We start from the raw sequence: 17,390 nt of genomic DNA on the forward strand, positions 1-17,390 counted from the left end.
TGTGTTACATCATAATAAACAAACTTATGGTCCCGTAACAGTTAAAGAAAGCAACACTTGATGAGAAGTATTACAGATTGCACCTTTCTTAACCCAGTTTAGGCAGGAGCAGAAAGGGCTGAAGCCACCAGCCTGCAAAGGAGCAACTGTTTAGTTGCTTTGCAAGCAGAGCATGAATCATCCAACACACCTACTGAGGTGGGCAGTAGTGTAAAAATTAAGTGTGGTTGAGCTCCTGGAAGATGTCCAGATTTAGCACAATTTCCACCAGCAGAAATTCTCAAGCATTATGACACTAGGATAAAGCTGTATCCTCAAAAAGCAACCCCTGAAGGAGCACAGCACCTGCTCTTCCACATACTGAAACCTCCACTGAGCTCCATCAGGGGGATTGAGACCCACCTTTGGTTACAGAGGCAAAAAAGTTACTGAGCTGCAGGTGAAACCTGCCAGAAGAGATCACAAGAACAGAAAAATATTTCTCCAGGAAAGCAAACAGTAGCCAAAGTCAGTACGACTCTGATAAGAAGTAGTGGACTGAGAGCCCCAGAGGCCCAAGACTTCTCTCCTTTTTCTTAGCATAAATGATCACCACACACACCTCTTCACAGCACATCTGTCATCAAGTCTGTGTGGGTCAGTTTCTGAAAAATTAAGTGCATTCAGTTCCTAGCCTTTCTTTTGCCACAGCAAATAAAGAGGTCAATAGGGGGGCGTTAGATGTGAACAACAATTTTACAGAGAACTGTTGGTTCCAAAAGCAGTTACAAGCAAGTGATACCTGAAGGAATGAAGAACGTGTAGCCTTGTTTCAGCTCAATTCTTTGGCATCGTTCCACCCTGTCTCCCAGAAAGATATCACTTTGCTTTCCTGAGAGAACCCATTCTTCATAAAGTTCTAGATTCTGCAGAGTAGGCGGAATCAGCCAGAAGATCTAAAAATACAACAGAGAATTAACTATTACCAACAGTCAACAGGAACAAATAGTTGAAAGATTTCAACAATCATATTGGACAAATGAACATGTAATACCAGCTTTCTGCACAAAACACCTTTTCAGGTGCTCCACACAGAGGCAGTCAATAGCAGCAATTAGTCCATGTGCTGGAAGTGGCAAGATAACTGTCAGTTGTCACCTCTGTTCCACAAAACATCTTACTCAGATGATGTCTGCAGTTTACTTTCAGTGTGCTGGTGTAGTACAACTTCACTGAACAATACAGATGAAGAGGACCACAGAGCTCTTCAATCTACTGTAGTTATTTCAGTTCCCACCACATGCTATCCACACTGGCACTGGGAAAAAGCACACTAAACCAGTAAAGATGTCAAGGTAGTCCTGCATGCTGTATGTTCTAATACTTCCGTATCCTGCAACATCTCTGTTCCAGCACAGGGTGCATGGGCACACTAAAGGAACGTGGAACCTCTAGGAGGAAACAGAAGCTCTAGCTACAGAAGACTTGTGAAAACACTCTGACCATAGAAGAGTACACACAGTCATGTACTCACTGCAAGACACTTCTAAACCATGAAGCAATAGCAAGCCTGAAAGTACCACTACCAGCAAATACCACACTTGGTATTTCAAATAAATCACTCCTTTGTGAAATAGATCGATCACTGGCTGCTCCCCCCTAAATAAAGGTGGGGGGAGGGGAAGAGAAACAGGAAAACAATCAACTGTTTGGATTTGAGGGATCTTTGAGGTCCCTTCCAACCTAAACCATTCTATGATAACCCCTCCCCACCTTAACAGGCAGAGAGAAATAAAAACAAGTATCAAACAAGGTTCACCTACCTTCCCCCCACGAAAAACGTGATACCACACCGAAGTGCCACCAAAATCAATATGAAAATCAGTGAAGCATCCTTTCACACTCATCAAACAGTACCTGTAAGTAGAGTGAAGGACAAAAATGTATCAGTCTAAACCAGTGTTTTTCATATCTTAATTTGCAGAAATTAACTACGTGTGCAACACTGTTTCCATCAACTAAGCTTCTGCATTTACAGAACATGGATTTGTCTCAGGGAGTACATATAACCAGGCATCTGCTGAAAAATGTTGATAGCCACATTCAAGTTTGCTGTTCATACAGCTGGAATGAAAGCTTTCAGAGTTAAGGAATGGAAAAGCATCAGAAGTTATGCTGGTCAGAAATATTTCTTACGCCACTGCCAGTCCCCAGGGTGATCTGTTTAACGCTCATCCTTCACCACCTGACACATAACCTTCACCAGAAGTTATACACAAATCGCTTCAAAGAGCAAAGTTTTGAAAAATATTATCTGCTTATAAATCCTCCTGAACGTTCTTTACCTACTTGCCACTAATGCCATTTTTGTAAGGACTGAGGGACAGAAACCTCATCTGGCAAATTAACTCCTTTCTGTTCACATTTCCAGGCATTTCTGCATCAAAACACATAAAGGAACCAGCTGGCAGCATCACTATCAAATCCACTCTTTTCTACGCTGTCTCAAGTCAGGTTTTCAAAGCAGCTTAAGGTCGGCATCGCTGGAAAGAGACAAGAGCTCTGATCTCACTGCACAATCTCAAGACTCCAACCACCATCTGTAACTAATGGCCGAATTACAGCCGCCCTCCTCACTGCAGGCACCTTTGCAAGCGCAGGAAACACACACCACTTAACCCACTAACCTCTTTTCCTTGTTCCGGTCTCCGTTTCATGGCTTTTTTTTTTTTTTTTTTTTTTTTTTTGGGTTTGGATTAGTTTTGGGTTTTAGTTTGGTTTGGTTTGTTTAGGTTTTGGGTTCTTTTTCAGAGGGGGATTATGGAAACATAACCAGTATGGGATTTGTCAAGGAAAACAAAAAAAAAAAAGAAAAGAAAAGAAAAGAAAAGAAAGGTTTCATTTAAGTGTGTCTTTTTCTCATCACATTCAGGTAGAGAGAATCTCAGCAGTATGCAGACGGCGTGCAGAAGTCCCTCTAGATGATAGGCTGGAAAGGACCTTACCATGTGTCTGCAGAAGGCTGGCAAATCAGAGAGACTATAGGTACATAAGAGCCCGCTGCCTAGCAACCACATCCCGAGCTGGAGTTGACAGAATGATACGCAATGCTGTCATGAAGACAGTCAATTTGTGGGCTTCAAAAAAGGTCCTGCGCCTTCATCTCACAATTAAAACCTCTCCTTGTGCAATTACACGTCTCTCCTCTTGCCCACTGGATTTTTTTTGTTTTTTAATTCTTCAGAAGCAGGACTAGAGCCTTTTTTCTGCCCCTGGGGTATTTCAGATGCTTCAAAAATCACAGCTAGCCAAGAAGCTGTCTAGACTCTCAATATGCTCCGCTTCAAAATATGAGTCCTTCCCTCCCAAATATTCTTTTTTAATTCCTCCTCTTATGCTGGTTTTCTTTTTTTTTCCTACCAAGATGATGTTGATTACAAGTCAGATAGAATTTAAAAAACAACAAAAGAAGCCCAGAAAGGAAGTTGCCTTTACTTCCAGCCAAACTGCAAAAAGTCACAGACTGAATAATTGCTCATAACACACACATGAAAAAAAAACCCAAACATGCCAATTCTCAGTTTGTGGTCGGTGTTGATGATTAAAGGGATTCATGTTGATTTAAAAGTACAATAGAAATCCTTATAGAATTTCTTTCCAGTTTCCAAAACGTCAGAGGTAAAACACATCACATTAACAACATTTTCCTAAGACAGTGCTATCAAGCACCAATTACCTGCGCATATTAAGATATTCTGGAGCATAAATGGCCTGAACATTAGCCTGAGTTATTTATTCCTCAGCAGTCAATAATCTGCACTTGAAGCTGTCAATGTTTGCATTCAGAAAGGAAATAGCAGGACTGAATTCTCTGACACTCCAAAGTACTTAAAATTTAGTTTTGCAAGAAAACACCAAAGCAGATCTAACTGCGAACATGCAACTCTTTTTCTAAATTTCCCCTCCTTATTTTTCCCTTTTTTCTTGAAACTCCTCTAAACACAACAATTGGAATTTCCATTCCAATAAAGGTGGTTTTAGTGAAAGAGCCACATATGGTGATTAATAAAAACCTGCAGAGCATCTGGGGGGAGAGGGAAAAAAAAAGTTTTCCTTTCCATCCACAAACGAGCCATGCCATTTAATTTCTGCTGTTAATCTTACAGGGCTGCTTTTGTCCAGGCCCAACAGCTACCAAAAGGCTCAAGAGCCTGAAAAAGCAATCTTCCGCCATATAGCAATCTCCCTTGTTGCCAGAGTCTGGCACAATGCCTTTGCATTGACCTCTACAGCTTCCTCTTCCAATGTACACCGCAGTCACATGGTCCCAGCACAGCTCCATGCCACGGCTAATCTTATACACTGCTCGCCTCCAACCTCAGCAAGCAGCTTCTCATCACCAGCAGCTGCTAATGTGGGAAACAACGGAACTTTTCAGGTTTTTCCATAACAACAACAACAACAAAAAAAAAAAAGGCAACCAAAAAAAGAAAGAAATAATAAAAAATTCAAAAAGCATGAAAACATGATAGAGCATCCATGTTGAAAGAATTCTAAACTACATCCCACGATGTGCGCTGGTCTCAGCTCTCTGCCTTCAACGCTCTGGGCCAGAGCCGGTAAAGTGAATTATAGAGGGGCACAATCCCACGTAGGGCATGGGGAGACAATCTGGCCAGAGTTATACCCTGAAAATACAGGTGATGCAAAAGATGCCTTAACTTCGATTTTTCTTCCACAATTGCTCCCACATCCAGTCCCTGCGTACTCCACCTCCCTGCACAGCCTCAGTTAAAAGCTTTAAAACATGCAGCTGCTTGTAATCTGTTGTGGAGGAGCTTCCCGGCCCCATTGAAGAGTTCTGTTTTCTGCTCTTCCCCCAAGCTGAAATTATTCGAGGTAATGCATTGTTGTTTTGGAGGAAGGATTTGGGGGGGGGAGGGGGGAAGAAAAAAGGACACCCCCCAAAAAAAAAAAAAAAAAAAAAAGAAAGAAGAAATAAAAAGATCAAATCTGGGGAAATCTGTTAGAGCAATGATGTGAAGAAATATGGAGTAACCTGCAAACTCACAGGGATGAGCAAATATATAGATTAAAAAAAAAAAAAAGAGGGAAAGGATACAAATGAAGCTGAAGCACTAAGCAAAGACAAGAGAGCTGGGAACACAGCAACAACACACAGAGACGGCTCCACAAGCCAGCGCAGATCCCACACTCCCAGGCAAACCCACAATGCACTCGCCACGCATAGCTCCAAACCCGCAAGCAAACAGAGAAACAAAGACAGCGATAGCCACGCCGGGATGCGCAGGCACACGGCAGGCAGGGAAGGCAGAGGCGCAGCCTTACATGCACATCAGCTCGGGGAGACGCGAGCACACGCCGAAGCAGCATTACCCTGAGCTCAGCTCCTTTTCTCTTGCAATAGGCACCGCGCACCATACGGCTCTATTCCCTCTGGCATTGCGAGGGCTCCCCTGCCACTGAGCTCAGCCCATAAACCACTCCCAAACCCCAGCAGAGGCTTCTGTTTTTTGTTCGGGCCAATGAGAAAAGTATAGCTCACTCTTCCTTCCTCCCAGGAGCAGCGCCGGCTGGTTGAAATCCCTAAGCCTGAAACCGAATACCACAAACCCATGAGCCAACTGCAAGTGCCAAACCGGGGAAAGGAGCAGGCCCTGCTCTGCCTCGGCTCGCCCCTCGCCCCCAGGCAGGAGAGCTGCTCCTGGGCGTAGGAGGAGGGAAGCTGCGGCTGTCCCCGGCGGCACCCCGGGATCCCCTTCTCCGAGGCCTCGCCTCACAGCATCGGGAAGCGGGAGTTGGAAGGACACAGCGGGAAACAATAGCTACCTTCGGGCGACTCCGCACGCTAACGGCTTGACCCGCACCGAGCCGCGCTCCCACTCTGGGGCCCTCCAACTGAAAGCCACAAATTAACGCCGCAAGACAAAAGAAACCATTGTCACCCGGGAGACACGGGGCCGGACAGCCCGGCCCGTCTGCCGCCCCACCCCCGCGGGCACCGGCCTCTCCTCCGCGGGAGCCCCAAAGGCTGCTCGGGAGGGCTCCGGCTCCCTCTCAGGGGAAGCTCGCGGCTCCTCCTCAGGGAAGGCCCCTGCAGCACCCACCTCTGCCTGTCGTATCTGCCCAGCCAGAGGCCCTCCGGAGCCTTAGCCAGAGCGGGATGCCGTGCCCGTGGCCCTGCTGAGGACCAGCCTCCGGCACCAGCTTCACAGCTTATCTACCAACAGCCCTGCAGCCTGGGCGGCCAACGGCCCCACAGCCTGCCCACAGGCACACACACTGGGCCCTGCTCCCCTCCTCCGGAGCGGAGCTGCCCGTCTGGGCTAACCAGCTCTCCCAGCCTGAAGTGAAGCCCAAGCCACCCACTATCCCGACCGAACAGTAACGAATCGTTAAACGAGGCGCACGCAACAGGCCCTTCCAGAGCACATGAAAGACCCAATTTCCTGCCCTGAGTGGGTTATGATGCGAATCAGTCAGACAAAAGCACCACCCGAGATAAGAGGAAGCCTGTTTCTCTGTGATGTGCTGCAGATTTTGTGAAGTAACTGCAAATTATACTCGTGGATCACGCTGGGACCAAAGTGGCAACACTTTCCGTATCTCACCCTTGCCCCAGTCCCATTGGAGGTGAAACTTCAAGCTTTGGTGCACACAGGATGGGGTCACACCTGAGCATCCGCTGCCACCAGTGCAGACTTTACAGGGGAAGTGTGATTTATCTCCCAGTCATGAGATGCTGGCATTAACAGCCCACACAGAGGATCAGCAGAATAACACCCAGCTACCAACCTTGGGCTGCCTGTAAACCTCAGTGCTGGGAAGGTTACCTTTGAGCTTTAAGAATAAAGAGCATATACACACACTTTTTTTTCTCTTATTGGAAGCCTAAATTTCTGAGAAGGCAACTGCCATCACAAGGAAATTAACTAAGCTGCCAATTCAGAGCGCGTTGGGGCCGTCTACCCTGGAACCGCCTTTTGGTGTCTACGAGAACACAAGTCCATCCTTGTGAGGTGGCTGTTCAGCTCCAGGCTCGCCACCAACCATTTTGAACAGCATTTCAGAGGCTCAGGGGTGATCTTATTACTGTCTACAACTACCTGAAGGGGCATTGTAGCCAGGTGGGGAGTGGCCTCTTCTCCCAGGCAACCAGCAATAGAATAAGGGGACACAGTCTCAAGTTGTGCCAGGGTAGGTATAGGCTGGATATTAGGAAGAAGTTCTTCACAGAGAGAGTGATTTCCCATTGGAATGGGCTGCCCAGGGAGGTGGTGGAGGCACCGTCCCTGGGGGTCTTCAAGAAAAGACTGGATGAGGCACTTAGTGCCATGGTCTAGTTGATTGGATAGGGCTGGGTGATAGGTTGGACTGGATGATCTTGGAGGTCTCTTCCAACCTGGTTGATTCTATGATTCTATGATTCTATTCTATGAAAGTCCTCCAACCTCTACACAAAGGAGGATTTCAGACTAACACACTGACTTGAAGACAGTAAATGTTACTTACTTTGCTAACTTGAAAAGTTTTAATGGCAACTTGCACTTACAGGTCTCATTTTCTGTCCTTGGTCATATTTATAGAGTGGTTTTGTATCAAAAGCAATTCACAAACAACATACAAAGTGCATACAAGTATCTCACGTGCATTAAACAGTGCCAGATTGTGTTGTGGGACCTGCATGCTTCCTCAATTCAAAAGGCCATCTCTGTCTCTAGAGGCACACCCTCAGCTTCTAATTAGACCACAGCTCAGAAGAGCATTTTAGCATCTGTTTAAATCCATCTCTACTTTGTAAAGGAATTAATAGAAAGGGATGGGTGGCTAACAGCTCGCGAGAGGAAAATAAGGCTGAGTACATGGTAACAGAGCAGTGTCCTTTTGTGAACAGGTAGATGTTTCATGCAAGACACCCCATCCTTAAAGGATAGCAACAATATAAAGGCCCATTATGGCAGTGCTTAGACATTTGAAGTAATAGGATGGATTCTGAAGGCAAAAAGGGTGCTGCAGTGACTAAAACTTCCATTTTAATTTCTCCCATAGCACAACCATCATCAAGTTCTTAGAAGTGCCTGTTACAATTCCTATAGCCACCATGTCCTGCACAGTAGCTATTTCACAGCCACTGCTGCGCAAGTAATCTTGCAAGGCCACGAACACAAAACCTCATGAAGAGGATAATCATTTCAGCAGGACAATCTGTTTTGATAAACAAGAAATCAGGTTTATCTGTATCCAGATTACTTCAGTCCTGGTTGAATTTCAAGAGAAAACTGACTCTGAGCATGTGATGCACCCACGAGGAAGCAACTCTAAGCCCAGTTCAGTTTCCTTTTGTCACTTTGGTACCCTTAGGATTTGAAGTACCACAGACATCTCAGGTGATAGAACATGCTTCTGCCCTTAAAAACTGGTGTTAGAACAGCACTGCTTTCTCCTCCTGTCCCTGGTTACACAGTACACTGCCTGCTCTCAGCCAAGCTCCCACATCTGTGAGGCCCTTCACAGCAGCTTGCAACCAGGGGTGGGAAAAAAAGGGAGACAGGAGTAGGCTTCCTCTGCAGCCATGAGCTGCTTGCTTGCTCACCCTGTGTTTTGCGGCCCTGCACCTTGCATGAACTGCAGAAGGAGTTTATCAGGGATCCCACTGCTGTTTTTCACACTTCTGCATTGTCCATTGGTTGGCACAAGCATTTGTGCAGCCATGTGGTGGTTTGGATGGTCTGAAAAGTATCTCATTTTTCTTCTTTATTTCTGAGTGGGTTTTAAGCCAGTCTAGTCTCCAGCCCAGTTTACTCTGCAGCTGCACAATGGCATGTTCTAGCAACCATGATGGGGCAATATGGGCATGGGGCTGTTAGTTTCAGGGGCAATGCCAATTTATACCAGCTTGAAGCTGGTCACACTACAACCTCAGCTAGCCAAGCCCTTCGTTCCTCATGTTGTCTTGCTGCTTCAGAGGTAGCACTTGGAAAGTTGTACACATTTTTGACAGAAACCGTTTCTCCACTGACCTGAGTTCCCTAAGGCTCCTGTTAGGTAAGAGGTCATTTACCTACAGACAGAAAAGCCACCTCATTACCCCGAATTTCTACAAGAAGTTAATGGTGCAAGGCCAAACGAAAGCCCGGGCGGCCTCCAGCGCGCAGTGCTCCTGGTAACCGAAGCAGCACAGCAGATGGAGCGTTCTCTAACTTCACTCCCAGCACGGAACTTGACGTGCAGGAGCCAAGACAGACATTTGTGTCTGCTAATGCCATCTGTGTCTGCAAAACCGCAACGCGCTCGCTGGAGTGCTTTTTGTTTGTAGGGAACACGTTAATGGTGGGTACTGCATACTGCAAACTCTTGGTATTATGAGAACGCTAGGACAAGAATGAGGTGAAACAATGCCACTCCTGAGCAACAACAGTCATTAATAAAGCATATGAATATGGACGAATCACATACAGCAATGGGCAGCATGAAACAAGTGACAGCACTGACATATAGCTCCACAATTCAATACCATCTCTTTAATAAGGGCTTGTACCCTGTGGGTACTCACAGCGATAGCTGAGACTGGTGTCTATGCAGAGAAGGGTCAGCCTGAATTTCCAGAGATGGAGAAAGCTAATCTCTTGAGGAGCTCATATTTAAACTGGACAAGTTCATGGAGGAGAAATCTCTAGCGAGTCACTGAGCACACAAAAACCACTTCCCCTCAGGACAGCCCCTGCCTGAACTGCAGACAGCAGAACTTCAGAAGATAATTTTAAGGGACGGCATCAGTTCATGCTCACACAGTTCTTACACTCCTCCGAGAACAACTTCTCCTGTGCTGCTACATTATCAATGTTTGTTACTGCTTTTATCTTTGCTGCTCCTTCAGACTGATGAGGGTTTTGTGCCAACAGTGCTGTGAATCAGCTTTCTCTAGTCCTTATGCTAGATGATGCTCACTAGCAACATCCTCATTCCTCCAGCTGCATCACCCTTTTCTTTAACTCTCATGCATGGCAACTCCTTTTCCTCACATCAAACTCTATTGTCACATTTCAAGCACTTACAGTCTTTCACTGTTTAGCTTCCTTCTACCTATCACATTTACTAGTTTATCAAGCTGTCATCCCTCACCTTCACCTTGCCAGTGACAGCAACCTCAATGCCTCTGTGTTTGCTTCTTCAGCAGGCATCTCCTTCCTTTCCACCAGGCCACCCCCCCACACATGGGAAAAGCTCCATGTCAAAATCTGTTGAATTGCTACTTCTCTAAAATCCCTCTTTGAAACCTACCATCTGGCATTTCACGCTGCAAGTAGTGAACTGCAAGAATATACTCTGCTTTTTCTACTGAATTCTGTTAGCCATGGTGCTACCTTATCCTTTAAGCCATCTCTCCCCTTCTTTCTTTACTTGCTATGCTTTTTTCAGCATCTGGAATATGTCTGCTGTAGTAAAGGGATCCTTTTCTTTACTTCTTACCTTGTACAGTCCATGAATCCTGAAGCCCTGAATCCTGATTCTGTTTCTTAGGTCTAGCAGATTATAAATAATGTTATTTAGTACACTGACCACTTGGGAATCCAGTTGCCTAGGATTTGTTTTCTGCTCTGCCACTGGCTTATTGTGTGACCTTAGGCAAGTCACTTAGGACATCTCCAAATGCAGGTGTGAAATTTGGCACTGCTGTCCACAGCTAGTTACTGCAACAAGCACCTTACTCCTTTCAAAAGGACAGGGTATCTTTAGCTCCCCCTGAAATCAGTGATGCTGATATATGATAGGGCCAGGCTCCCCCATGATGCCTGCCACAAAGACTCTTCTATTAGGGAGACCTTTGCCTTCCAAAAACGTGTATTTTTACAGGATGAGAGTAAATGCTACATATCACTTTCTGACTGCACCTTCTTTGTACATGTTAGTACCAATATATTGTACACATTACAGTTTGGAAAGAGTTCCAAGCAATCTGAAAAACACCAGAGGTCAACTCAACAGCAAAGCCTGGGATGCTGCCAGCATTAGGTATGGCCCATAGAAAATGCCTCTAAACAGAAAGAGCAGTGAAGAGCCCTCCAAGATGGTGTTCATCAACCATACACGTCAACAGCCATTGGCTCACTAACAGCAACCCTTGTCTCAGCTGTACTAATTCTTTTGAAATTTACAGTGCATATTTTAATTCCCCCAGAATAGCTCCTTTTTCCAATCAGAATATAAAAAGTTTCAAGGGAGGCAGCATTCAAGCAGAAGAAAGAGTGAGGTGAGGTTATGTCATCACAACTTGCCCAAAACCTAGAGCTGAGACAGGCACAAGCAGAACAGGGTGCTCTTGTGATCGATCTCAATCTTGCCCTCAGTGGGTCCTTTGAAACACACAAAAAAACAGCCTATAGACTTGAAAAAGTCAACAGAGAAGTAAACTGGCATGGTCAGTGACAGAGGTTTTGGGAAGACACACAGCTACCAAAAATGGACTTCAAGTTCATTTTCACAAACCATCACTCAGCTGAACTTTTCAGCCATTAGTAGCTTAGAACCCAAGAAGGATCTGAACCCAGCCTGCAGAAGGACTTTGACTATGCTGAGTGAACTGTATGACATAATCTGTATCCTGTGAAGTGATTTCTTTGAGCAGCACTTTGACCTTCAGCAGTGAATTCACCGATCTGCCATTTTCAAAACAGAGTTTTCAAAAAGCAAAATATAAAAATGCACTTTTCATAGAAATTTGAGTACAGATTGTGTTCAGAAAACTGTAAAAGGAATTAATCAAGGAGGTCAAGGATAAAGGATTTTTTTTAAAAGGCTTAAACTTACTTTTTCACTTTGGGGTATTTCATCTCCGAAAGAGCATTGGTAGCATCCGTCTGTCTCGCCTTCAGATGCTGTGGCCACATATTGTCCACCCAGTCGACTAAGTCCACCTGAAGGCCCCACCAAAACCAATTGTTACTTATTCAGCACATGGTAAAAGTTACTCCTGTTGCCTCAATCTCTAGCAATGACAGTAGCAGCAGACACTGGTAGACAGCAAGAACCTTACTGTTCTGCAAAAGCCCTGTGGACTCAACTTGTTAAGGTGAAGCACTTCAGCACAACAACTCAGGCCTCTGCAGCCCTGAATAAGGAGTTTTGTGGTCAATTGAACTGGTGTGTAACTTCTGTCCTGTGAGCATCTTGCAGCATCATGTGCTGTCTGCAGTCAGATGCATTTTTGTACCCCACAGTCTAGAAACAGCATTTACAAACATGAAAATCCAAACACAAGAGATAATACTATTCCACTACCTTACCTTTCAAGGAACACTAGCATTGTTGTTTTGGCCAAGCTCTGGTTTGAGTAATCGAATTAGTGCCTCCTGGGCACATTCTACTCAGGTATAAAATTCACTGAAGTGCTTGTCCAAAAGCCAAACTTTTAGGAAGTGTGGGCAGGAAAAAACAGCAAAAGCTGACCATCTGGAACCACACTGCCAGCAAGGTGAGGAAGAAATGGAATTTGAAGGTTGTTCAGGTAGAATAACACACAGCTCCTGCCCTGGGTGCCAGAACACGAACTGCAATCTGTCCATCACAGGCGCAGCAAGGACAAGCCTGTGACTCATTCTTTGGTAGGTTCGATGATGGAGCCTGGGTTGGATATCCTTAAAACACTCCTGTCTGGTTATGTAAGTGGATCACATGTGCGAGATTTCAGACCAGGGGAGAACAGCAGCCAGCTAGGGCAGCCGGAGGCAGGCTGTAGTGCTGCATTTGACCACGGTGTGGCTTCACATCCCGATCCAGCTCGCAACATCCTGAGGTGTGAACAAACCTCCACACGGGGACAATACGGGCTGCAAGACCTACCCTAGGCATTGGTGACAGAGTTGTCCTATGACCATGTGACTGACCGTTTGATGTCTGCTGAATCTTTTTAAAGGCCCGCTCAAGAGTGTTACTGCTACTGAATCACTGTTTCTATCCCCAGAGGGTGTTCATAACAGGGCAATTAGCACGTGAAATTCTTGAGGATGGAGGCTGACCTCTATCTATTTCTCCATCAGCACCAGGTACTACTGATAACACACTGTACTTTGAGAAGAGCCACACGGAGATAATGCAGCCAGTACAAATAGGACCAAGTCCATGAATATCATAATTGTATGTGAAAAAAAAATTGATTCTAAGTTCCTGCCCCAATTCTGAAACAATTCCCATATCCTGATATTGCAACCCACAGTCTTTACACAACAAGGAGCATAAGCCAAGTATTTCTGCCTTATGTGGGATCAAAGAGCTCTGCAGAATTCAAGGGAACCACTTACACAAATACAGTATCCCACCGGTACCTGACTTGATGTATGGGATGACTTCTCAGCACCCACTTCCCCAGCACTCCCTCTTCTATTCCCAGCTACCTAATGGGAATGCAGATCTTTCAGTGGGTACACAAACAATTGTACACTCAGGCCATATTAGACAGATATGAAATAGTCATTTACACGTGGTAACAGGTACCTAATTGCATTTTCCAGTTCTGAGCACCCAGAAATACGCACAGATGTTTTTAAAGCTCACTGAGCATGATGTGCTTGGGAAAACCTGGATCAGCTGAACACCAGCAATTCCCCAGAGCACTTCCAAGGTACCCACTGGTGTCTGACAGCAAAAACCTGCACAAGCTTCTGAATGTGTGATATGTGCACAAGAGAACACAAAAGCCTGCTTGAGAATTACTTCTAGCAATCAGCAATTAGAGCTGCCATTTATTTTTGACCTGTTCAAGCAGAAATGTAGTGTTTATACTGTCTGCACAGGCAAGGGATTTAGAGATGAGAATGAGAAAAGTATCTGAAAACAAAACATCTCAGAGCTATAGTTTCACATCCAGCAGTGCCTTGAGCATCCAGCATCATGAGCAGATATGGAGGGAACATGCAGCATGTGCTCTACTTTGAGAGGCCCCTTTGATCCCTGACCAGCCAGGACTGATGCCTAAACTCTCTGTACTTAATACATCTGTTTTCAGCTTCTTTGCTTTGGATCCCCCTGAACATTTTTCAGTTAATAGGAGGATTCATATATAAGGAATTTAAGCTTCCTGATAATTTAAGCTTCCTTAGAGGAAGAAAAACAATAGATAGGTATTTAACTTTGGATGGAATTTCCCCTAAATACCTTGAGAGGAACTGAGTACCTATGCAAATTGCATGATTAAGAACTCATCAAATACCTAATCCCTGTAAATGAAGTTCCATTGCCAAGACTAGCTTTCTGCTTGAGAAAAAGTGAGATCCCAACACTAATGGACAGGAGCTGCAAATACTTCACATCCCCTTGTTTAAACTCCACGTTTTATTTCTTACAGAGCAACCAGTGACAGTGAAGAAGTTGAAAATAAACACCATCACCACAGGATCCCTTACCACATTGGGGCGCTTGACGATGTTCTCCAGCTTTGTGTGACTGAACTCCAGGCTGATGACATTGTAGAGCTTTTCACGCTGGGCCTCTGGGGTTTCGTAGTACCTCACAAATTGAGACATGCTCATTTCAACCCCTTTCTGAGTGTCCACATCCATCACATCCACTATGCGTCGGCTTCCTGCAAACACACAGAAACAGGCTCAAAACGACTTCCTTAGCTCTATTTTTTATGTGGGGGTGTGTATGTGTGTGTATTATTCTATGGACAAATTCTGAATGGCTGCAGCAAAACTGTTACTGGAGGGTAAGAGACCAGCATCTCTGAGTCCTGAGAAACCCTTCTGTGATCCTCAGCAGCTCAAACAAGGAGCAAGGAACTAACTCAAACTGTGCTTCTTGCCCAGTGAGTGTGACACTCAGCAAGTCACCTGGTGTCCCCCTGCTCCCCAGAGGTGGAGAGTTTCTCCCTTACATGAGCTGACACGAGCAGAAGTACATTAAAAACTATGAAGTGATATAATATGGTGGCAGGGGGCATGCATGACAAATAGCTCTCCAAATGATACTCTGCAATTTTCTAAACATCCATATGCCCCTCAAGATGCTTTCTCTCATGTACCAAAAGGATCCATAAAGAGCAAGCTGCCTTGCCTCATCAGATGCTATCAACTGCTGAACACCTTATACAGATTGCTGAGTATTCTCAATTCCAGTCCTCAGCAGTGGAGATGAAAGCATTAAATGCTGCAGAAGAGTGAGCCCCCACTTTGGATCTCTTCACAAAAACTACAGGACACACTTTAAGCTTTTCAAGTGGCAGACATACAAGTCTCATTAGCACCAGAATGTTGAACAGCAGCTTTAGTCGGGCCTTCAGCATTACACAGATTAATCCACAATCTTCTCTTTGGCCAACTGGAAGGTTTCACCTCTCCCAGCAATTTCATCATCCTAATTAGCAGTTCATTTGTGTGTGAGTGAACAGGAGCTCAAGAGAGACATGCCTCAATTTCAGGAAAGAGGGATTCCAGCAAACAAACTCACAATGCTTCCAAACTCATTTTTCGCTGCTGAAGAAAGAGTGCATTAAACCAAAATGGAGGTGGACACATGGGACATCAGAGGGATTATTAATGATCACAGCACCTCGCCTATAGAGTGCTTGGGAGCAGTACCTCAGCACAGACCAGAGTCTGGATTGCATCACCCCATTACACACATCACCAATGGCATCCTGGCCTGCATCAGGAACAGTGTGACCAGAAGGACAAGGGAGGTTATTCTTCCCCTGTACTCAGCACTGCTCAGGCCACACCTTGAGTATTGTGTCCAATTCTGGGCTCCTCAATTCAAGAGAGATGTTGAGCTACTGGAACGTGTCCAGAGAAGGGCAATGAAGCTGGTGAGGGGCCTGGAGCATAGCCCTGTGAGGAGAGGCTGAGGGAGCTGGGGGTGTGCAGCCTGGAGAAGAGGAGGCTCAGGGGTGACCTCATTTCCTCGCTACAACTACCTGAAGGGAGGCTGTAGCCAGGTGGGGTTGGTCTCTTCTCCCAGGCAACCAGCAACAGAACAAGGGGACACAGCCTCAAGTTGTGCCAGGGGAGGTACAGGCTGGAGGTTAGGAGGAAGTTCTTCCCAGAGAGAGTGATTGGCATTGGAATGGGCTGCCCAGTGAGGTGGTGGAGTCACCATCCCTGGAGGTGTTCAAAAAAAGACTGGATGAGGCACTTAGTGCCATGGGCTGGCTGACTGGATAGGGCTGTGATAGGTTGGACTGGATGATCTTGGAGGTATCTTCCAATCTGATTGATTCTATGATCACTAACAGCAGTGACAGTGACACTTGTGACAATGATTTTGGAAAGAAGCTCAAGAGCATAAAGCTTTGTAATCATAAAGAAAAAGTGTATAGAGTGGAAATCTGGCATAGTCCCACTGGCCCCTCAGTCAAACTCTTCACTCCAAGGCCAGAAAAGATTTTATCCTCAGTCTGAACTCAGGACTGTACCTGGTATTGCCACCTTGAGGCAGGACACGGAGAAAATCCAGTCACAGGTGAAAAATCTCAAGTCTTTAAATTCAGTATTTGCACGTTTGAAAGAGTATACAGAAAATATCATTTGGGGGGGTTGTTCTTATTTAACTGTCAACTTTACTTTCTCAGAGCAACAGCCTTTTTTCAACTCAAGAGCTTGGCAAGTCCTGTTAAACAGCCTCTCAATAAAAGCCAACCTCATTTCTGGCTTCCAGAGCCTGGGCTTAAAGCAAGGCTACAGCCCAGAGGGGTTAAGTACACAGACACCACAAAGATCTATTTGAAGGACTGTATGGCAGAGTCTGGGATCTGCCATTCTGCAGTCTAGGTTTGATCTCAGCTTTAATGGAAGCCTCTCAATTATCCTTTCTGAGAGAAAAATCAGCAGTTACCTGATGAATTAAAAGTGTGAGGCCTCGTTCAATAGCAGGTTTGTTAAATGTACATGATTATCAATTATGGGCAGAAGAGCTGAGAACTGAATTGATAGTCTCTTGACTTACAAATTAAAGAGTAATTTGAGGGGATGTTTTTCTCTTAAACCACAGTACTGTCAAACAAGCCCATACATAATGACTCCTGGAGTACTGCTCACAAAATCTGAGATGTATAAATTACAGGTTAACAGCCTCAAGCTTGCTGCCCATTTCCTGGCAGGTCTGGCTTACTGCCAACTTTATCTCTTCCTTCCTGAAAGAGTCATCTCTTTCTTCTATCTCCTGCTCCCAGAAGAACATAAAAAAATATCACCCAGAAGGGCAGAGAGGTAAAGAAGAAGGGAAAGATGCACATAGAGGCTCCAAAATGCAGTGGCAGGCTAAAAGATTCTGAACATCTGTGACATGCACCTCACTCGATGTACGATTTGTGTTAGCCACTGCCTAGATACACTCTCACCCTTTGAAAGGATCCCATTCAGTCAAGCCTGATGCAATCCACCAAGTCCCAGCAGTAT

The 17,390-nt window shown here is 45.2% G+C and overlaps 1 protein-coding gene across 8 annotated transcripts in view; it reads right to left on the reverse strand.

Annotated features, from left to right (window-relative positions):
- Positions 1–17,390, reverse strand: part of KDM2B (lysine demethylase 2B) — a 123,489-nt gene that overhangs the window by 73,610 nt on the left and 32,489 nt on the right. For 6 of the 8 annotated variants that reach the window (XM_064168656.1, XM_064168655.1, XM_064168657.1 and 3 more), the window contains 4 exons: positions 14,400–14,578; positions 11,809–11,915; positions 1,803–1,896; positions 782–935 (listed from right to left, as the gene is read on the reverse strand). In XM_064168656.1, coding sequence (XP_064024726.1) covers positions 782–935; positions 1,803–1,896; positions 11,809–11,915; positions 14,400–14,578 — 534 coding nt within the window. Of the gene's footprint in view, positions 1–781; positions 936–1,802; positions 1,897–2,666; positions 2,836–5,376; positions 5,478–11,808; positions 11,916–14,399; positions 14,579–17,390 lie in introns of those variants that run through there. The other 2 variants (XM_064168660.1, XM_064168659.1) reach the window with 2 other exon arrangements.

Source organism: Pogoniulus pusillus, chromosome 30, assembly GCF_015220805.1.
Source record: "Pogoniulus pusillus isolate bPogPus1 chromosome 30, bPogPus1.pri, whole genome shotgun sequence".
In the NCBI taxonomy this organism is placed as follows: Eukaryota; Metazoa; Chordata; class Aves; order Piciformes; family Lybiidae; genus Pogoniulus; species Pogoniulus pusillus.